The sequence below is a fragment of the Bos taurus genome, chromosome 20 (genome assembly GCF_002263795.3).
Source record: "Bos taurus isolate L1 Dominette 01449 registration number 42190680 breed Hereford chromosome 20, ARS-UCD2.0, whole genome shotgun sequence".
Taxonomy (NCBI): Eukaryota; Metazoa; Chordata; class Mammalia; order Artiodactyla; family Bovidae; genus Bos; species Bos taurus.
The window spans coordinates 71625774-71647642 of record NC_037347.1 but is presented as its reverse complement, the minus strand read 5'-3'; the positions used below and the strand labels follow the sequence as shown (position 1 = coordinate 71647642).

At 58.3% G+C, this 21869-nt stretch overlaps 1 protein-coding gene and 1 long non-coding RNA gene across 3 annotated transcripts in view; one reads left to right on the top strand and one right to left on the bottom strand.

Annotated features, from left to right (window-relative positions):
* Positions 1-2155: 2155 nt before the first annotated feature.
* The window catches only part of SLC9A3 (solute carrier family 9 member A3), a 38151-nt gene continuing 18437 nt past the window's right edge, over positions 2156-21869 (bottom strand). The window contains exons 2-17 of one of the 2 annotated variants that reach the window (NM_001192154.2): positions 16561-16863; positions 14696-14856; positions 13372-13450; positions 12598-12775; positions 11890-12110; positions 10706-10908; positions 10172-10261; positions 10018-10088; positions 9144-9273; positions 8000-8115; positions 7439-7568; positions 7078-7254; positions 6878-6950; positions 6351-6461; positions 5849-6092; positions 2156-5178 (exon numbers count right to left, since the gene is read on the bottom strand). In NM_001192154.2, the coding sequence (NP_001179083.1) occupies positions 5175-5178; positions 5849-6092; positions 6351-6461; positions 6878-6950; positions 7078-7254; positions 7439-7568; positions 8000-8115; positions 9144-9273; positions 10018-10088; positions 10172-10261; positions 10706-10908; positions 11890-12110; positions 12598-12775; positions 13372-13450; positions 14696-14856; positions 16561-16863 (2291 nt within the window). In that variant the 3' untranslated portion in view covers positions 2156-5174. Of the gene's footprint in view, positions 5179-5848; positions 6093-6350; positions 6462-6877; positions 6951-7077; positions 7255-7438; positions 7569-7999; positions 8116-9143; positions 9274-10017; positions 10089-10171; positions 10262-10705; positions 10909-11889; positions 12111-12597; positions 12776-13371; positions 13451-14695; positions 14857-16560; positions 16864-21869 lie in introns of those variants that run through there. The other variant, XM_059878675.1, reaches the window with a different exon arrangement.
* LOC132343263 (uncharacterized) lies at positions 10908-17564 on the top strand. Its single transcript, XR_009492026.1, has 2 exons — positions 10908-11272; positions 11955-17564. It is a non-coding gene; the product is annotated as an uncharacterized lncRNA (long non-coding RNA).

Here is a 21869-nt window from a genome sequence, read left to right as displayed (position 1 = left end):
CCAGTCCCAAAGAGGCAATGCCAAAGAACTCTCAAACTACCATACAGTTGCACTCATCTCACACACTAGTAAAGTAATGATCAAAATTCTCCAAGCCAGGCTTCAACAGTACATGAACCATGAACTCCCAGATGTTCAAGCTGGATTTAGACAAGGCAGAGGAACCAGAGATCAGATTTGCACTATCTGCTGAATCATCGAAAAACCAAGAGAGTTCCAAAAAAACATCTGCTTTATTGATTGTGCCAAAGCCTTTGACTGTGTGGATCACAACAAACTGGAAATTCTTCAAGAGATGGGATTAACAGACCACCTTGTCTCCTGAGAAATCCATATGTAGGTCAAGAAACAACAAAAGATCTTCACGACCCAGATAATCACGATGGTGTGATCACTCACCTAGAGCCAGACATCCTGGAATGTGAAGTCAAGTGGGCCTTAGAGAGCATCATTACGAACAAAGCTAGTGGAGGTGATGGAATTACAGTTGAGCTACTTCAAATCCTGAAAGATTCTGTGAAAGTGCTGCGCTCAATATGCCAATAAATTTGGAAAACTCAGCAGTGGCCACAGGACTGGAAAAGACCAGTCTTCATTCCAATCCCAAAGAAAGGCAATGCCAAAGAATGCTCAAACTACCACACAATTGCACTCATCTCACACGCTAGTAATGCTCAAAATTCTCCAAGCCAGGCTTCAGCAGTACGTGAACCGTGAAATTCCAGATGTTCAAGCTGGTTTTAGAAAAGGCAGAGGAACTAGAGATCAAATTGCCAACATCTGCTGGATCATGGAAAAAGCTAGAGAGTTCCAGAAAAACATCTACTACTGCTTTATTCATTATGCCAAAGCCTTTGTGTGGATCACAATAAACTGGAAAATTCTGAAAGAGATGGGAATACCAGACCACCTGACCTGCCTCTTGGGAAACCTATATGCAGGTCAGGAAGCAACAGTTAGAACTGGACATGGAACAGCAGACAGGTTCCAAATAGGAAAAGGAGTACGTCAAGGCTGTATATTGTCACCCTGCTTATTTAACTTACACGCAGAGTACATCATGAGAAACGCTGGGCTGGAAGAAGCACAAGCTGGAATCAAGATTGCCGGGAGAAATATCAATAACCTCAGATATGCAGATGGCACCACCCTTATGGCAGAAAGTGAAGAACTAAAAAGCCTCTTGAAAGTGAAAGTGGAGAGAGAAAAAGTTGGCTTAAAGCTCAACATTCAGAAAACGAAGATCATGGCATCAGGTCCCATCACTTCATGGGAAATAGATGGGGAAACTGTCAGACTTTGTTTTTTTTTGGGCTCCAAAATCACTGTAGCTGGTGACTGCAGCCATGAAATTAAAAGACGCCTACTCCTTGGAAGGAAAGTTATGACCAACCTAGATAGCATATTGAAAAGCAGAGACATTACTTTGCCAACAAAGGTCCGTCTAGTCAAGGCTATGGTTCTTCCAGTGGTCATGTATGGATGTTAGAGTTGGACTGTGAAGAAAGCTGAGTGCCGAAGAATTAATTCTTTCGAACTGTGGTGTTAGAGAAGACTCTTGAGAGTCCCTTGGATTCCAAGGATATCCAACCAGTCCATTCTAAAGGAAATCAGTCCTGAATATTCATTGGAAGGACTGATGCTGAAGCTGAAACTCCAATACTTCTCCAATAATTTGGCCACCTGATGCAAAGAGCTGACTCATTTGAAAAGACCCTGATGCTGGGAAAGAGGCACATCCACATGACTACCGCCCACACACACCCATCCAGACTCAGGCTCTGCCTGCAGGCTCTGCACCAGACCTGAGCCTCACACACACACACACACACACACACACACACACACACACACACATCTGGTGCTCAGCCTGTGTCCTCAGCCTCTGCACTAACCCTAAGCCTCACGCACACGCACACAGATGCCTCCACATGACCCTCACTCATACACACAGCCTGTGCTCTCAGCCTCTGCACTAACCCTGAGCCTTACGCGCACACACACAGATGCATCCACATGACCCTCATACACACACACACACACACACACACACACACGAGGCGCATGCATGTTAATTTTAGTGCCAGAATACTATGCCTGCAGGAGAGGCGGCCCCTCAAGACCTTCTTGATATGATCTCACTTGTAAACAGAGTTTTCACCCAAAGTATCTTGTAATATTTTTAATAGACTTGATCAGGCTGCTGCAGGATCTGGGTGGGCTCTGCCCAGACACGTTTGACAGCACACGGGCAGTGCTTTAAGGCACGTGGTCGTGATGAGGGTCACACAGCTTGACAGGGTTAAATTCACAAAACCAGCATTCACAATTTTCACCACTCATGATGTAAAATACATTCCCATTCCAGCTTCAATGAAATTTCTCCATTAAATCTCCTCTGACAATAGAAATCAATAGTTCATTGAGCACTGCACTAAAATTATTTTCAAGAAAATGTAGAAGTGAGAGAATGACTCCTAAATTTGTGTACTTTATATCACAAAGTCGGCCAAAGTTCAGTATTAAATAAATAATCTTCCTAATAAAAAATTTTACAACAGTTTTCCTAAGGAAATACATTCATAAGACTGTTTACATTCTGTTTTACAATGACAAGAACAGCTCAGACTCTCATTTATGAAATGTGTCCACAGTACTACGGTTTATAACGCTGTGTCACAGACCAAACACAGTCTCTCGGGCTGGATGTCTCGCTGGAACCTCGGACACTGCTCAGCCTGTGCACGTTGACAACAGGCAGTGCCTGCTGCCCACGGCACAGCTGGCCCAGGGGAGGTCGGCCAGGCAGAAGTTTAGTGTCTACAGTGTCAAGTGGTTGTCTCAACCTCTGGCCCTGCAGTGAGGAACCAGATCTGGGTCCAGCGCTCCAAGAGAGTTGTTAAGGCAGCTGGAGATGCTGGATGGCTGGGCTGTGGCGCCTGGACCAGCCCGCCTGCTCCGGACGAACCACCCCTGCAGAAGTGGATGGAGAATGTGCCTTCCGCCAGGTTTGTGGGACAGATGAAGGCTGGCTCTTGTACTCAAGAGAGTGGGTCAAAGTGGCTGTGAATGTGAGAACAAGCATTGCAAACCACGTCACTCCTGTCCCGGTGACAGCTGAGCAAGCAACTCGGGTGGTGAGCAGACCTGCACATCAGCCTACAGACCGTCTCTGGGTTACATGGGCCACAGCCACCCTCCCTGCTGCTCCCCGTTTCCCTCAACAGCTCCGTGTAGACTTTACACCAGGGCCACTGGGGCCCTGCGAACTGCCATGGTCGGAGTGGCGGGGGGGCGGGGGGGGAGGCTGCAAGGACGCACAGAGGACGTGGTCACAGCACAGTGAACAATTCCCTGAGCAGGGCTGAAATGCTGCACAGAAGCTTCCGGGAGCCCCAACCCTCTGCTCCTTGACTGCCTCCAAACCCTCCTGAGAAGCGGGTGAGGACCAAGGCCTCTGTTCAAGGCCATGCACCTGAGCCCCTGAGGGTGGGGTGGGTGTGGTGGGGGGGGTCCAATCCCCCTCATTCCCTCTCTGTGGTGAGCAGACTCAGGGCCTCCAAGGGCCAGCTGTGACTCTAAAGAGGACTGCTTGCTGACAGGCCCACATGTCTGCTGGGGCTGTGTGGGCCTGCCCACTGGGTCACTGCAACCCCTAACCCAGCCTGGGTCATCGTCCAGCATCAGGTGAGGCAGCTCAGCCCACAGACCAGGGGCTTGGGGAAGTTTGGGGCCTGGTGCCCAGAGGCCCCCATTCTGAGGCTGGGTCTCTGCTGGGTGAGCAAGCATCAGGCTCTGGGAATCTCAACATGAAAAGGACGAGCAAACAAAGGATGCTTCTGCAGCCGTGCCTACGGTCCCTAAGGTGACAGGTAGTTCAAAGACCTGGTCAGTAGTCACATCCCACCCTGGGGTCAGGGCTCCCCCCACCCTGGGGCTGACAGTCCAGGGGGGCTTTGGGAGAGGCCAGCCTGGGTGGGTATCACGGTGGGCAAGTCTCATCTGGGTCGTTTCCCCAGCAGAGCTGATGAGAATGGACACAGGTGGCAGGAACTGAAGCAGAAACTGTCCCTGAGTCAGGGGTGACCATGGAAACAGCAATACACAAATACCGGCTCAGCTCAAATCCAGGACAGGTGGACAGAGGGTCCACAAGGGAGCCTCCCAGACGGTGGGGAAGGCTCACGCCCACTTCCCACCCGCAGCAGGCCTCTCCACAGGAACCCCAGGGAATGCCTCGGCTCAGATCTTGCAGCTCATTTGGTCCCGAGTTCAGCTCCTGTACATCCCAGCACCTAACCGGACCAGTGATTGTCCAGGGCTACTCCAGGTCACCAGAAGACCCCTTGGGAGTGAGGCTACGGAGGGCACAACCCCAAGAAAATACGGCCATGCGAGCAGACCCCCAGATGGGCAGCTGTGGCAGGAGTGGAGACCATGCGTGGGGGCAGGCAGTGACGGTGGCTCGGCTGGGAGGGGCAGGTGGAAACCCCTAAGAGGCGAGGTCGTGAGGGTCAAGGTCATCCCCTGGGGCGAGGTAATGGGTGCAGATCCTAGGAGGGTGGCCGTGATTGGGGCAGAGCCCCCGGGGAGCGCGGCCGTGGCGGAGTGGAGCCCCCCGGGGGCGCGGCCGTGGCGGAGTGGGGCCCCCCGGGGGCGCGGCCGTGGCGGAGTGGAGCCCTCCGAAGGCGCGGCCGTGGCGGAGTGGAGGCCCCTAGGGGCGCGGCCGTGGGGGTCACCCCCGGGGGCGACGTCAAGCCTGCAGACCTCGGAGTGGGGGGCGGGCCAGCAGTCACAGCGGCGTCTCCTCCTGCTCCAGCGCGTGCGGCGGCGCGTGGCATGACGGCGGCAGCGACGCCAGCTTGAGCAGCGCGGGGCGGCGGCGCGCGCGGGGCCGCTGGAACGAGCGCCGGCTGTGTACGCGGCGTGCCGCCGCCGACCGCGCGTGTGCGCCCAGCAGCCCGCGGCGCTCCGGCCCCGCCCCCTGCGCGGGCCCCGCCGCGGGATCGGGCTCGGGCGGTGCCGCGGGCGCTGAGCTTCGCGGCGTGGGCGGGGCCTGAACGGGGCTGGGCGGGGCTGGGCTGGACGGGGCCGGGCTGGAGGCGCGCGCGCGAGGGGGCTTCTCGACGGCGGGCGGGGACGAGCGTCCGGTCAGCGGCGCGTCGGAGCCGGTGTCACCTGCGGGAGGAGCCGGCGTGAGCGCGGGGCGGCGCGACGCCCCCCGCCTAGTCAGGAAACGGGGGTCACGCCCCAGGCCCAAGTCGGGTGCGAGGCCCGGAGGCGAAGCTGCGGGAAGAAGACGGGCGCCTGCCTGAGGCGGCGAGCCGGGCCTCGGGGACCCCTCCCTGCTCCGCCTGCTGCACTGCCCTCCGAGTGAGGGTGTCTGCCGAGCCCGCTTCCTCCGGGCTTTCCGGGGCCGCGGGCCTTGAGGGAGAAAAGCTCGTGCCCTTCGGTGCCAGGGTCCCCGAGCCAGCGCTCTCCTAACCGACAGCCCGGAACAGGCGACCCTCACACAGCGAGGACCCTCACTCAGCGGGGACCCTCTGTCAGCGGGACCCTCACACCCTCACTCAGCGGGACCCTCACATCCTCACATAGTGCGGACCTCACACCCTCACACAGCGGGACCCTCACACAGAGGGACCCTCACTCAGCGGGGACGCCCCGCCCCCCGCTCGCGGGAGAAGCAGGAAGTCAGATGCTCCTGAAGAAAGAAGCGCGGCTGGAAGAGAGGCTGAGGCTGGTGAGAGCAGAGTGAAGCGGAGGCGGCGGTTGAGAGAGCGACGCGCGGGGCTGAGGCGGCGCTGAGAGGAGCGGGGGACAGAGCGGGGGCCGGCGGGCCAGTTACATGTGTGTGGACTCGGGCGGGGCGGCGTGCGGCTGCTCCTCGGGGCCGTCGGCCAGCAGGAACGAGTCCACGGACTTGCCGCTGAGGCGGAAGGGCGCCAGGCGGTGGAAGTTGCCGGGGGAGTGGGGGATCTGCAGGCGGGCCCTCTGGGAGGGCACCACTGCCTCCCCGGGACACAGCCAGGGCGGCACCCCAGAGAGGACGCCCGGGCTCTCCTCCGGGGAAAACGCAGGGTTGTCAATTCCTAGGAGAGAGGGCGGCGGTCGTCAGCTTCCCTCGCTCACCGGAAGGGCAGAGAGGGAGGCAGCGGCCCTGGGTCAGACAGCAGCTCGTCCTCGGCCACACGGAAGGTCACCTGGAAGGTCTCGGGCCTCTGGGGTTCAGGCCCTGCGCCGGCTCTCGCTCTCCTCTCTCAGAGCGGAGGCCTCTGCCTGTGCCCGCACACCGCCTGGGCCTCCCGCCAGGGATCACCTGTGGGTAGCGGAGAGCCGTGCCCCCTCACCTGAGGGGGAGTCTGTCGCTGTGTCCTGCGCGATGTTTGCCAGGAACTCGATCCCGCCACTCATCTCATCATCATAGTTGGGGGCTTCCTCAGTGTCTGAGAGTTCCAAATCTGGTGACAGGGAAGGGACAGCGTAAGGGCACAGGCTGGAAGCGCAGATGACCTCGTCCGAGCCCTTGACCAGCTGCCCCGGACCCGTTCACTGCCACCCGCCCCCCCCCCCCCCCACCTCTGGGCAGCTCAGTGGACCGTGGTGCCCACCTGGCCACACCACGATGGAGCTGGGCAGAGAGGACCACGCTCGGTCTTCTCGAGGAGGGACAGGGGCAACTGGAGAAGGGGGTGGGCCACAGAGGAAGGGGATGGGAAGCCCAGGTCGCGGCCCTGCCCCCAGAGTGGCTGCAGCCTGTGGGGACGGCCCTGGTGCTGAGGGGGCGGGCTTCCTGGAAGTACAGCTGTCGGCACCCGGCTGCCCTCAGGTGCCCCTCAGCTCCTGCTGACCAGCGTCCAGCCATGGCCCAGCCTACCTTTCTCCTTAATGGTGAAGTCCTGCAGGGAGCTCACTATCGGCAGTTTCCCATTGGGAATGCTGCTGTTTCTCTGAGGAGCAGAAGGAAACCGCTCACAGCTCTGGGTCCTGTCTGATCTGCCTGTCCACCCCAGGGAGGCCTCTGCCCTGCCGCCAGGGTGCCCCCTCGGTAGTGCCTGCCCAAGTGTGCCCTCTCACCCGCTTCTGGGCACGGTCCCTCTTGAGCAGCTTAGCGGCCTTCTTGTGGGGGTTGATCCCCAGCTTGGCCGACTTGAAGGACTCCAGGCGCTTCCGCATGGTCCTGTGGAAGATCTCGGTGTCCTGCTTCTCGTCCTCATCTGCGGTCAGCCCGTGCCGGCTGTAGAGATGTTTGTACTGTGCAGGGGGGGTGGGGGAGGCAGGGTGGTTAGGGTGAGCTGGTCGTGTCCGCAGGGCCTGGGCTGCCCCCGGATGCAGGCCTGAACCCCTAGTCTCCCAGGAGCAACCTGCACTAAGTAGGGACGTGCTGTGCCCTGGGGCAGGACGGGTGGGGTGCCGGCTCTGGCGAGGGCACACCCACCTCCTGCCGGGGCTTGTACAGGTACTGCTGCAGCGTGTGGTGGGTGATCATGTCCTCCGCGTCCCGGATGCTCTGCCGCCGCTGCTCCAGGGACTGCATGTCCAGGCGCACAGCGCTGACGTTCTCCCTCCTGCGGGGGCCTTGGTGAGCAAGCGGGCACAACCGCCTGCCCTCCCGCCTGCACCTCTGGGGCCCGGGGTCATCCCGTGAGACCGTCTCCGCCTCCGGTTTAAGACTGACCCCGCAGCGTGCCTGCCCCTCCAAAGCACCAGCAGTGATGCCCAGAACTGCCCTGCACTGGCAGGACAGAGGCTGGAGGCCTGGAATCTGGGACCAGCACCCCTGTCTTTGGTGGTGGGGGAGGGGGCGCTCCTTAAGTAGGCTGCTGGACCCTGGCTTACTGCCTCACTCCAGCCAGCCAACTGACACGACAGGTGACAGACGCCACCGGCTCTGGCCCTGTTTCCCTCGTGGGCAGCCCCAAGAGGCCCAATGGCCATGCCTGTGGCTTGGTCGGGGAGCCTGGAAAGAGCTTGGCCCACAGCGACTCTGGGGACCTACAGGAGGTAGGAGACAGAGGCCTCCACAGTGGAGGGGCGTGGGGTGCTGAAGTCCACGTTGACCATGTTGTCTGTGCTGGGGGAACGGATGAAAGCCAGGGACCCACGGCGCTCTCCCTGCAAGAGGAGGTGGCCTTGTCAGTCACTGGCCTGGCCCCCGGGAGCCCCACCCTGGGGTGCTGTTCACTGACCCCGAGGCACCTGGGAGAGCCAAGACCCCAGAAACCACGGCGGAGGCCTCGCTGGAGCTGGGAGGCTCACAGAGGCTTGTGCAAAGGACTTGGTGCTTTGGGAAGCGTGGGGAATCCCCACGGGATGGGAGAAGAGGCCCTGTCCCCATGGGGGCTCCAAACCAGCTGCCCTAGTTTTCCCCAGAAGAAAAACCCCAGCCTCCAGAGACAGACGAAAACCAGGCAGAGCAGAGTCCACAGGCATGGAGGTCACGCTGCCGAGTGAGGTGCCCTAGGAGAGCAGCTGGCCCTCCAGGGAGACGGTGGAGCTGGGGAGGGCAGCCAGGTGAGGGCCAACCTGCTATGGCAAAGCTGGTGCTGTGGGCATTGCTCACGGGCACAACCACGGTGCAGAGGAGCCCACAGGCTGCATCATAGGCACCAAGGTGGCAGGCGGCAGGGGGGGAAGGGAGGCTGGTGCCCTGCTGGTAGCCTGTCACCAGTGGGGACTGGGAGCCATAGAGGGTCCCCAGGAGAGGATGCAGCCAGCAGGGGTCACCACCCACCTTCCCAGCCCCAGGGAGGCAGCGAGGCCTCAAAGGCTTGTGGTCAGAGGGGCTGGGATTCCTGCTCTGAACTTCCTCAGCTGGTCGGAGGTGCAGAAGACAGGCCTTCCGCCCATGGACTTGCCCCGGCTGGAGCCTGGAGCTTGTGCTCACTGGGGTCTGTGACCTCCAACCCAGCACCGCAGAGCAGGAGCTGTGGTGAACTCCACTTTCAGGGTGCCCGAGGGCCCTTGAGCTCAGGTGAACTGCAGCTGGGGCAACAAGAAGACCGTGTGTCGCCCACCAGCTGCCCCCATCCCTGCCCAGGCCTCAGGGTGCAGACCCCAGCACTGTCCACACACGGGTCTGTCTCGCCTCTTCCCGCCCTCCCCCCACACTCCTACAAAAGAGCAGACGAGACGGCCAATACCTCGGCCACGTAGCTGATGGCATCCTTCAAGTTGAGCTCGTGGAAAACGTTCAGAATCCGATCTCGAGACTTCTGAGCCGACCTTCTCATGAGGATTTTGCTGAGGAATTTCCTATCAAAATTGGACCACCTGCGAGGACGAGTGGGTCAAACCAATAGTGGTCAGCACTTGGCGGGGTCTGGGTGAAGCCCTGGGATGGAACCCTAGCAACATCCAGACTCGTGGTGGACACAGCATTGTAGCTGCTGGGTGGGATACTCAGTTTCTATTTACTGTGACAGCCACACAGGCAAGCTTTGAAGTGAAAGAGATGACCCTCCATGTGCCGCTGAACGCTGCCTCACGGCCCTGTGGCCACTCTACCTTCCTGTCCGAGGGCAGGGTCATGGTGTGTGCGTGAAAGTGGGATTAACCTTCTTCTGTAATGCGGTCATGCAGATTTCCTCTGACTGCATAACCCTGTAGGAAGATGGGAGGAGGGGGGGATTTAAAGGGGGGAATGGGGTCCCAGGAGGAGAAGTAGGATTCTAGGAGGAGAAGGGGTTTAAGGGGCTCCAGGGGCAGGAAGGCGGAAGGGGAGTCCCAGGAGGAGAAGCAGAGGTATTTAGGAGAAGGGGCTTGGGGGGACCCCGGGGGCAGGAGGGGAGAAGCGGGGACCTGAACAAGGTGGTGAGTGGCTCTGGGTCCTCCGAGGGCAGTATTCTGAGGTCACTGGGGCTCAGTGGGGTTAGGGTCATGGTGATGCCAGAGATTCGCTCTATAGCCTGTGGGTCCTACAGTCGCTGGTTAAAGAAGAAGGGGACTAACAACTGAGATGAACGTGCCTCTGAATTTTCCTGTTTCAGTTTGTCAGGGGCCACTGCAGCCACTCACTTATCTCTCAGATAATTGTGTCCAATTTGCCCTGATATGTCCTCGATGGCCGAGAGGATGTGGTCGAAAGCCTTTGGAAGGAGAGGCAAGTGGGTCAGCGTCACCTGGACAGCCCCTTCCTTCTCCTCCCTCCTGCCTCGGCCCTTCTCCCTACCCGGCCGTGCAGCTTCTCGTTGAGCTTGGGGTCTCGCTGTTCACTTCTCTTCACCTTCAGCCACTGCACCAGGGGCTTGATGGTCAGGCCCTGGAAGATAGGCACCCTGACCCTGAGGCTGGGCCAGGCCTCACCCCAGACCCACACCCCACTGTGGCCCACTGATCCCGAGCCCACCTAACCCAAAGGGGCAGAAGGGGCCACCCCTTGGCCAGGACCCAGATGATCTGTGCCCACCTCCTGGCAGAGGAGGCCCTGCCACCTGCGGGTCACTGGACGTCCTTGGACGCCCCTGGCCAGCTCCTTAGAGTAGCCAAGAGCCAGGCAAAGCGGGGCCCTTTCCTTCCTGGTCAATGAAACATTAACTGGGGCTCTGTTAACCAGCAACGGCCAAGGAAGGAGGTTTCGAGGCCAAATCGTGCTGTACCTCCTGTGGGGCCACATGAAAACCTACAAAACTGCACCTAGTTACTAAAATTATCAACCCAGTTAGGCCTGGCACCTGGGAGGGTGAGGCCTCTCCACCACCTGTACCTGGAAGATGACGGTGAAGAAGATGACAATGATGGTGGTGCTGACAAACAGGTTCTTCTCCTTGACCTTGTTCTCGTCCAGGAGGACCACCAGGGCATAGGCCACAGCTCCTCGGAGGCCGCCATAGCACATGACCACCTGGTCTATGATCTCCAGCTGCACCATCCGGTACCGATTCAGAATCCAGGTCTGCAGGATGACCCCTGTGGGGTGCAGCGTGCACTCAGCACTTGGGGGGAGATGCAGCACCTCTGTCCCTGCCATCACCCCCTGCAGCCGCAGTGGGGGAGGAGTCACACTGGGAAGCTGCCTCCTCCCACGAGCGAGCAAGCAAGAGAGCTGGACCAGCAGGCACCACCGTAGCCCCGCCCACAGGTCCCTTGTCCTCTTTGGAGCTCTCTGGGCCCCCACCTGCCTCTGCACCCCAAGCTGTGCTCCAGCTGCTCTGGAAATTCCTAGGTCTCAGTGTGACCATGTATGTGACTGCCCAGCAGCTCCAGGACAAGAGGCCACCCAACCACAGGGCCTCTGTTTCCCTGAGCCCTCAGTCCAGCGACTGCAGCCAGAGTAGGTGGGGGTCACCCGACTGCCTTCTCCCCTCCCCAGCCCTGGGTCAGCACTGCACACCAGGGACCAGGGACCAGGGACCAGGGCTGGGTGGGGCCGCAGGGGCTCCTGCCTCTCATGTGCCATGGTGACTGACACTGTCCCCAAGTGACCACATCCAGAATAAGTCAGTGGGAAGCCACATGGGTTCCCCTGGCTTCTGGAATCTTCCACTTGTACCTCAAGATGGTCTTATTTCAGTGATGAGGCTATAAGACTGAGAAGGCCTGTCCATTCACTGAGGGTGACCAATGTCCTGGCCAGCCTTAGGTTCCCCAAGGTCTCCTGAACCTGTCATTCACTGTGCTATAGGGCTGGGGGCTGGGGGCCAATGTGTGTCCCTGGTTCTGCAGACTCCCCGTGGCCAATCCCTGCTGTTGGCTGACTATGTCCCTTCACCCCTCTGTCACCCTCCATCGTCCCCCCATCCCCATCACCCTCCATCATCCTCATCATCCCCCTCATTGTCCCCACTATGCTCATCACCCTCCTTTCGTCCCCTCATCCGCCCATCATCATCATCCCCCCATCATTCCCTATTGTCCTTCCGTCACCCCCCATGCTCTGCACACCCTCACCTATGGCCCTGTACACGGAGATGAAGAGCAGTGTCAGGAGCACGAAGGCTGTGTTCCACTTCCAGATGAGAGGGTCCACAGCCGAGATGCCCAGGAACATGAAGATGATGGTCTCGGCCCCACTGGCCAGCATCTTCATGGTGTAGCGCACGGTGGTGGCTGACTGCTCTGAGATGTTGGCCTTCACGTACTTCTGACAGCAGATGCCACAGAAGGTGATGCTGCACATAGGACAGCCTGCCATGAGCGCTCAGGCCAGGGCTAAGCTCCCACCAGACCCCGTGGGGCTCAAGCCCGTCTCCCGGAAGGCAGCACCCTGGGGCCCCTGCATCCGGGGCAAGCATCCCCTGCTACTCATCAGCACTCCTCTTTGTGAGCACAGGGCTCCTCCTAGGGCCTTGGTGCCCTGGACTGGCTACCCTGACACTGTTTGTGGGCCTCTGGGGGCCTGGGTCCCACACTGGAGGGAAGGGGGGCAGCTCTGAGGGTCAGAGCCCTGGGAAGGGCTGTGTGGGGGCAGAGCAGGCGCTGCAGCCCCTGGACCGCTCTATGAAGACGCCAACTCCTTAATTAAAAGACTAAATAGATCAAATTCTTCTCCCCCATAGGGAGTTCCCGCCCGCCCGGGGAAGTGGCCAGGCCTCCCCTGGGCAGGTCCGCCGGGCACGCAGCGGCTGGTGGGTGGCGGGCCAGTGAGGGGGCACTCACGCCAGGATGGCCGACAGGGACAGCATCTCAGACGTGAGGTAGGACAGGTAGGAGAGGACAAACACAAAGCCAGGCTCGATGATGCGCACGTGCTTGGTGAAGCGTGTCACCAGGGAGAGCAGGAAGGCGAACACGATGCCCACCAGCGTGCCCCCCAGGCTCACCACGAAGAAGGACACTGCAAGGACAAGGAGTGCTGCTGGCCTCTGAGCGGCCCTCTGTGGCTGCGGCGTGGGCGAGCTGGCCTGACTGACTGACCGTTCCCCATTGAGGTCCCGGGTGACCCCAGAGGCACCAGCAGCTCAGCAAACAAGAGGCTGATTCTTTCAGCGGACAGAAGCTCTGGCTCCACGGGGAGGGGAGAGCACTGCACCAAACGAGGCCCAGCTGCCCCACCGCGGGGGCAGTGCTGAGACCAGGAGCATTGGTGGGGGGTTGACAGCAAGGACCAGGCTCTGGGCTCCCAGGAATGCCATCTGTAACTGTCCCTGCCCAGAGGGATTCCCAGGACCCCGGAAACAGGATCCACGTCCTCCCGTGGGTCTGTGGGGGCAATGATCCTCGCCGCCCAGGGTGGCTGGGGCCTGGGAAACCAGATTAGTGGAACCTGCCGGGGAGGGAGGGGGCCTGTCACCGAGACTTTGAAATGGAAGCATGTTTCCCTGCACAGGCTATGGGTTCCAGCCTGGCACAGATGCTGCCCCATGGGGTCCATGTTCCGGAGAAGACACTGGCCCTGGCTCCCCGCTGGAACACAACCCGCCAGCCACACACCTATTCCTTTCACGCAATCCACGCCGGTCACCTTGTCACCACCCAGCGTCACAAAAGATTCAAACACGTTGTACAGGACCTGCGGGGACAGAGACAGACAGGACCCCGTCAGCCTGCGGTCAGCACTGACTCCTCCCCGTCTTGGGCCCCAGGCCTAGTGAGACTTGGGCCGAGTGAGGAGACCATGGCAGCAATCTGAAGGGAAACTGAAAACCGCTGGGGGAAACTCATCTGGGGCAGTAGTGTGGGGTCTGGGGCGGGAGGACAGTCTGGGAGGAACAAGAACTCTCAGAGAAAACCTGGCCTTTCCCGCCCTCAGTGAAGCAGGGCGGCCACAAAGCCAGCCTGCTGTGATGATCTTTAGTTTGCTTCCCAAGACACACCCAGAGTTTCATTTGCAGTGACTTTGCCGTTATGTGGCCCCCGTCAGTGGGGAGGCACCCCTGGCATCTTTGCCTGTTGACATTCAAACCTCATCCTGCTATGACGTGGCGATAAATGCCAAACACCTCATCCAAGGCTGCGGGGCTGTGTGTGTGGGAGGTGCCCGCTGTGCTCTGAGCAAAGCTCCTGAAGGATGCACTGGCTCCATGTCCAGGGGAGGGGCCTGGGGGCGACCCGGGTCGGGGGGCTGTGGGGCCCTTGGGAAGAAATGTTTCTGTGTCTCCAGGTCTGTGCTCTCCAGGGGGGAGAAGGCCCTCACGGGACAGATCGCAAAGCTGTGTTTATGGAAGGAAATCTGGTGGTGTTGCTGCATGGGGACTGTGTGGGAGGGATGCCACAGCTGTGAAGATTGGGGGAGCAGAGCACAGCGCCCTGCTTCTCCCGCTTCCTCCTTCGTAAGGAAGACGAGCCTCATAGGAGCCAGGGAGGAGCTTCCTGGCTTGAGCAGAAGTTCACGCGTTTATGGGACGTGGAGGCTGAAGGGCTTTTAGAGCAAAGAGGAGACTGGACGCCCACTAAGTCTGCGAACCGGCAGGGCTGAGGAGACCCCAGGCAGGTGCTCAGCCACACCGCTGACCGGCCCTCTGTGCTGCCCCTGGGACCGCACTGCTCCAAAGCCCATGGCCAGCGTGGGGAGGATGGCCTCTGATATCCGGACAGGCTGCCCTTTTCTCTGGGCTACCCAGAGCCGACATGGACCGCCAACCTTCAGGCCGCGGGCACACTGGGCCTGGCTGAGTTCCCCTCCTTGATCTCCATGACACCGTGATCACCCACAACTCCACAGTCAAGGGCAGACACCCGGTCTGCAGCTGAAGCTGGGATGCCAGCAGTGAGACCCTGAAGCAGGACCGGGAGGTGCATCCTGCTGGGCACTCACCACGGTGACAGCGTCGTTGAGCAGGGACTCCCCAAAGACGATGATGAACAGCACCTCGTTGACGTGCACCTCCTCAAACACGGCCAGCACAGCCACCGGGTCCACAGCGGCGATCAGGCTGCCGAACAGGAGGAAGTCCAATAGCCCGATGTTCAGGTCTCCTGCAAGACGAGTGGACCGTCAGGGGGATCCCTCCTCCCTGGAGGGCCAGTCCTCCCTGCACCGGCCCTGCCAGGAAGGTCCCAGGGACGGGACTGTGGGCTCAACGGCTGCTGGACTGCGTGTTCCAGGACCCTCCCCCTCTTCAGCCTTGCCCACCCGTGGGGCCTCTTGGTGGCCCGGGGTTTCTGGGTGCTGGGCTGCTGTGCCCAGATGCCCCTAGGACGTCTGCTGCCTGGCCCACCTGTGGCCACCCAGGCTGACCCTTCCTTGGCGGTGTGCCCCAGCCTTGGGGCAGACCTCAGAGCCGGGAGCGGGCTGACAGCAGAGACCAATCCCTGTCCACCGGCTGCAGGGCCGGGCTCCGGGTGTCCCCTGGGTGCTGCCCTGCTCCATGACGTTGGCTGACACCCAGCCGTGACCACTCCATCCCAAGGACGGAGCACAGGCCTCAGACGGCTGTGGCCCCTCAGGGAGCCAAACCCCAGAACGTTCCCTTGGGCCTGGGGGCCAGAAGTGGCCTTAGGCTGTCCCAACTACCTGAGGGCTCCACCAGGGATGGCAGTCTAATGTCACCTGCGTGGCCCCTGTGGCCCGGGCGTTGGGGAGAACTGGCCAGGTGTGTTTGGCATTACGCCAGCCTTGCAGGGCTTCCATGGCTGGGCTTGGGGGTGGTGCTGGATGGCTGTGGGGACTTGAGGAAGCCCGCACTGTCCAGAGGTGAGGACAAAGTCCTAGGTGACTCCTGCAGATGGGGTGCCTTAGCCCTCAATGTGTTTCTCAATGTGTCTTCTTTGTCACTGTGATTTCAAGGGAGGTCGTGAGCCCCACTGGGAGTGCTGGGAGTGCATGCTCTTCTGTCAGAGGGCCTGTCCCTTGTCTGGTTCAGCTGGTGGAAGTGTTTGAGGCCAAAGCTGAGCCGAGACTGCTGCCCAGGGAGGTGCCAGCACCCCCACCTCCCTTGTCACCCCCAACACCGGGAGCTCAGCCCGTGGAGCCCAGAGGCACATGGGAACCAGGCTGAGTTCAGGGCCGTGCCATTCGGCACGTATCCTCGGCCTTAGTGAGCAGGGCCCCACCTGCTCATTTCCCGGGTGGATAATGACCGACTCCCAGGTGGGTGGGGTGCACCTCAGAGGTACGCCAGGGCTGAGGTTAGTAACCAACTGGCAGGAAACACAGGCAGGGGAAGAGCCGCAGACACAGATCCCACATGATGGAGGAGAGGCTTGCCCGCCTTCTCCCCGCCGGATTGAGTAGAAACGATACCCAACCTTCTGCGCAGGGGCAGGTTTACCTGGGCTCCATGGGTGTGGGGCTCAGGTGTTGCCCTCTGCCAGAGGTCGCCTCCTCCTTCCCTGGGTCTGAGGCTGGACCCGACCTCCCTGTCAAGGGGGAGGGACAGCAGCCGGCTCGTTCCCAACACCCCACCCACCAGCCAACCTGGTCGGACCAGACTTCATTCCCAAGCAGGACACATGCCTCGGCCTGAGGATGGGCGTGGACTGGCTGTTGATGAATTAAAACCCAGGAGGGTTAAGTGGCCACTGGTGACATCTCTGAATGACCCCTACACTCACTCTCCTTTTAAGTCTGTGTTCTTTGTCTTGTGCTTTATTAGACGCAGCTTCTGGGAGCCTACCCCGAGGACCCCCAGGACCCTCCAAGAGCACCCCACCCGTGGGCGGGTGGTGGTACCCACTCACCCATCAGGCCACTGAGGAAGACACCGTAGAGGGACAGCCCAGTGGTGGCCGCGTTCCACACGGTGCCGATGACCGCGTACAGCAAGATGGTGCCCAGGTTGCCAAAGAAGAGCCGGTTGGGCATGAAGTAGCCGGCGTCCAGCACGATGGGCGGCAACAGGTAGAAGAAGAACACCGTTGGCGTGAGTGAGAAGGAGGCGATGTGGTCGGCTGCCAGGACAATGCCGCCCAGCAGCAGGCCCAGCACGATGAGCAGGGCACTCTCAGGGACCACACTGGTGACCTTGTGGGACAGGTGGAAGCCTGTGGGGGGAGCGAAAGTCAGGGGGCCAGCCTGGCTCCACGGAGAGGACTTGAGCTCAGGAAACAAGGCCCCCAACCTGGGGCTGTGGCCACCTCCCTCCCGCCCGTGCTCATGCAGCTGAGAGGCCCTGCTAGTCCACCCAGCCCTGGGACACCGTCCTCAGAGGTCTCCTGCCTCCTGCTCAGAAAATGGCCCCCTTTCACAGGGAGTCCCCATGGTAGAGTCAGGCTGGAGGGGCTGCGTGGCTGCTTTGACAGAGGCCAGGTGAGCAGAGCCCCCACGCCCCAGGCCCCACGGACCCCCTCTGACCTCACCCCCCATGCTGTATCTGGTGCCCTGGACCCCCACCCTGCCTGAAGCCCCACCGTATCTGCATGGGAGTACCCCCATGCAGGATGTCCCCCTGCCCTCCAGGAAGACAGCCTATAAGGCCAGGCACTCCAGGGCGCCCCAGCTGCAGTCACCCCCACCACAACAGTCATGTGCTTGGGGACAGCAGGACTCCAAAGGTCTGCCCACGAACAGTCAGACCCCTCGGCCCCCTTGCCCATCAGCCCTGCCAGGACCTCAAGGAAGGTCCCACTATTGGGGCCACTTCTCCTTTGTTTTAAGACTCCAAGGAAAAAGTGGTGAGAATCTTGTGTTAAGTCTGATTTCAAAATAATTGGAATATTGACAGAAGAGATGGGTGTTCGAGATAGTTCTCTTTTTCACTCATGCTCAGATCAAAACTCCTTCAAAATTCGACTTTAATTGAAAAAAGAAGGGAAAACCACTAGACCATTCAGGTATGACCTAAATCAAATCCCTTACGATTATACAGTGGAAGTGAGAAGTAGATTCAAGGGATTGGATCTGATAGACAGAGTGCCTAAAGAACTATGGACGGAGGTTTGTAACATTATACAGGAGACAGTGATCAAAACCATCCCCAAGAAAAAGAAATGCAAAAAGGCAAAATGGTTATGTGAGGAGGCCTTACAAATATCTCAGAAAAGAAGAGAAGTGAAAGGCAAGGAGAAAAGGAAAGATATACTTATCTGAACGCAGGGTTCCAAAGAACAGCAAGGAAAGATAAGAAAGCCTTCCTCAGTGATCAGTGCAAAGAAATAGAGGAAAACAACAGAATGCGAAAGACTAGAGATCTCTTCGAGAAAATTAGAGATACCAAGGGAACATTTCATGCAAAGATGGGCACAATAAAGGACAGAAATGGTATGGACCAAACAGATGCAAAAGATATTAAGAAGAGATGGCAAGATTACACAGAAGAACTGTACAAAAAATATCTTAATGACCTAGATAACCACAATACTGTGATCACTCACCTAGAGCCAGACATCCTGGAATGTGAAGTCAAGTGGGCCTTAGGAACCATCACTATAAACAAAGCTAGTGAAGGAATTCCAGCTGAGCTATTTCAAATCCTAAAAGATGATGCTGTGAAAGTGCTGCACTCAATATGCCAGCAAATTTGGGAAACTCAGCAGTGGCCACAGCATTGGAAAATGTCAGTTTTCATCCCAGTCCCAAAGAAAGGCAATGCCAAAGACTGTTCCAGCTACCACACAATTGCACTCATTTCACATGCTGGCAAAGTAACACTCAAAATTCTCCAAGCTAGGCTTCAACAGTATATGAACAGAAAACTTCCAGATATACAAGCTGAATTTAGAAAACACAGAAGAACCAGAGATCAAATTGTCAACATCCATCATAGAAAAAGCAAGAGAATTCCAGAAACCATCTACTTCTGCTTCATTGATTATATCAGAGCCTTTGATTGTGTGGATCACAACCAACTATTGTGGATCCCAACAAAAAAATTCTTAAAGAGATGGGAATACCAGACCACCTTACCTACCTCTGGCAAAACCTGTATATACATCAAGAAGCAACAGTTAGAACCGGCCACATGGAACAACAGACTGATTCAAAATTGGGAAAGGAGTACATGGAGGCTGTATATTGTCACCCTGCTGATGTAAAGTATATGCAGAATACATCATTCAAAATGCTGGGCTGGATGAATCACAAGCTGGAATCAAGATTTCCAGGAGAAATCAATCACCTCAGAAATGCAGATGACACCACCCTCATGGAAGAAAACGAAGAACTAAAGAGCCTCTTGATGAGGGTGAAAGAGGACAGTGAAAAAGCCGGCTTAAAACTCAATATTTGAAAAACTAAATCATGGCATCTGGTCCCATCACTTCATGGCAAATAGATGGGGAAACAGTGGAAACAGGGACAGACTTTATTTTCTTGGGCTCCAAAATTACTGAGGTTGGTGACTGCAGCCATGAAATTAAAGGATGCTTGCTCCTTGGAAGGAAAGCTCTGACAAACCTAGGCAGTGTATGAAAAAGCAAAGAGATTACTTTGCCTACAGCGGTCCATAGAGTCAAAGCTATGGTTTTTCCAGTAGTCATGTATGGATGTGAGAGTTGGACCATAAAGAAGGCTGAGTGCCGAAGAATTAATGCTTTAGAACTTTGGTGTTGGAGAAGACTCTTGAGAGTCCCTTGGATAGCAAGGAAATTAAACCAGTCAATCCTAAAGGAAATCAAGCCTGGATATTCATTGGAAGGACTGATGCTGAAGCTAAAACGCCAATACTTTGGCCACCTTATGAGAAGAGCTGACTCATTGGAAAAGACCGTGATGCTGGAAAAGATTGAAGGCAGGAGGAGAAGAGGACGACAGAGGCTGAGATGGTTGTTTGGCATCACTGACCAGTGGACATGAGCTTGAGTAAACTCCAGGAGGTGGTGATGGACAGGGAAGCCTGGTGTGCTACAGTCCATGAGGTGGCAAAGAGTCGGACATGACTGTGTGACTGGAAAACAAAGTTCTGTTTATTAAGAAGTCTTCTTTTGTATTCTAAGGATTGTCTCCTGAGATGCGAGGACCCAGGAGCAGCGGGGTCAGGGAGGAGGCAGAGCACAGGGTGTGGTCCACGAGGTCCAGCCAGCAAACAGCCTGGCCGACGGCCCTAGCCCCCTGGGACCTAGGTTCCGATCCCGGAGCCCCACACCCTGTCCTTGGCCTGACTCCTCACTGGCGACCTGTGACATTTGGGGGCTAGATGCTGGATCTCAGAAGGTCTATCTCTCTTCCCCAGGACAGTCCTCTCTGGGTCTGGTTGAGGCGCAGTGGGGCAGGAGTGGGCCCTGCTCTGTAGCTCAGGGAGCCTCAGGTCTCAGCCAGTGGGGCAGAATGGGCCCTGAAGCCCTGAGGACCCGCTGGGTGTCCCCCAGGAGCCCGCAGGCCTCCTGGGCTCGGGTACCGCGGCAGCAGCAGGTCATCTGTATGTCAGGACGAGGTCCCACTTCTTTCTCTGATAGTTTTCATGGGAGTCCTGTGAGGGCGGCCACCCAGGAAGACAGGGTGGGGTCCTGCCTTCACAGACGATCTCAGAGGCTAGGAGGCTGGCGCCTCATTGTTTCCACGGGACACGGTTCCCAGCCCACAGGGGGGCTGCCAGCTGCATGGCCCAAGGTGCCCACGCAGGAGACTGCCTGTGAGCTCGGGCTGGGGGGCCAGAGTAGGGGCCACGCTTCCTGGAAACCCTCCGGCCCCGCCCTGCCCATCAGCAGGAGGCCTGAGCTTGGTCTCCCTGAGGTCTGCAGGCTTTCGACCCCCCAGAGGGCCCTCCGAGCCCAGGATGGGAGGGTCCCTGACGGGGAGACAGGCAGAAGCCCAGGAGCCCAGGCCTCGCCACACCTGCTCCCTGCACACGCGTGTCCAGCTGGCTGCCCACCAGGGACGGAGAGATGCGTCTCTTCCTTCACGGCCTGCTCCCATGCCTCAGCCTGGCCCAGAGCCCTCCCTGCGGGCCCCGGGCCCCACCTGGACGCCAGGCTCAGTGGGCCTGGACCCAGGAGTCTGTGCTGCTCCCTTGGAGTGATGCCGTCACAGAAAGGCCTGGGCTCTCGCCTGGCCTCCCAGGGGTTCACTGAGTCCACAGATGATGGCGTGTCCTCTCCTTTCCCTCTTGCCACTTGGCATCTGGGAGCTGAGTTACAAAGTCCTCCCAGAGCCAGAACCATGGTGCAGCCTGAGTCCCCTGCTTGCTGGGCTGCTGTGAGGCCACGCTTCTCCCGGGCTGCGCGTGGCCTCCGCTCCTGCACCTCAAAAGCCCCAATGAGCCCCGAGTAAGCTGCATGGAGGACCGCCCTGCCAGTCCCAGCTGCTGTTCCCAGAAACCTGTGCCTCCTGCCCCGGCCAGGCTCCATGGGGCCACATCTGGTGACCACTGGTTGGGGGCCCCTCTGAAGAGGCCAGCACTGCAGGGTCGTCAGGTCCAGGGCCAGGTGTGGCCAGTGCCAGCCGACCCCAGCACACCCCCTGCCAAGACAGCAGGCTGGTTTCAACTCAGGCTCAGAGTTTGCTCTTCAGCCAAACATCTCCCCAAAGTAGACGTTCACGGCGGGTCTCAGATCACAGTTGTCTTTGGCAGCTGTGGGGCCAGCGGGGCAGGAAGGTTCCAAGGAGCCAGGTGACCCTTAATGACGACAACAACAAAACTCTGCCCTTTGGGACTCGGAGTCCTAATCCTCTGCCACATTCCTGTATGGTTACTAGAAAACCTTAATAATTTGGACAAAGGGTGGATAAGACATAGGCTAACCTCTGACCAGATGCTCCTGCTTGGACGGAAACCCTGAAAACCCACAGAAAAAGTGATCTGAACTTTTCACCCATTGAGAAAAAATACATGCACACACATACACTGCTGCTGCTAAGTCGCTTCAGTCGTGTCCAACGCTGTGCAACCCCATAGACGGCAGCCCACCAGGCTCCCCCATCCCTGGGATTCTCCAGGCAAGAACACTGGAGTGGGTTGCCATTTCCTTCTCCAATGCAAGAAAGTGAATAGCGAAAGGGAAGTCATTCAGTCATGTCAGACTCTTAGCGACCCCATGGACTGTAGCCCACCAGGTTCCTCCATCCATGGGATTTTCCAGGCAAGAGCACTGGAGTGGGGTGCCATTGCCTTCTC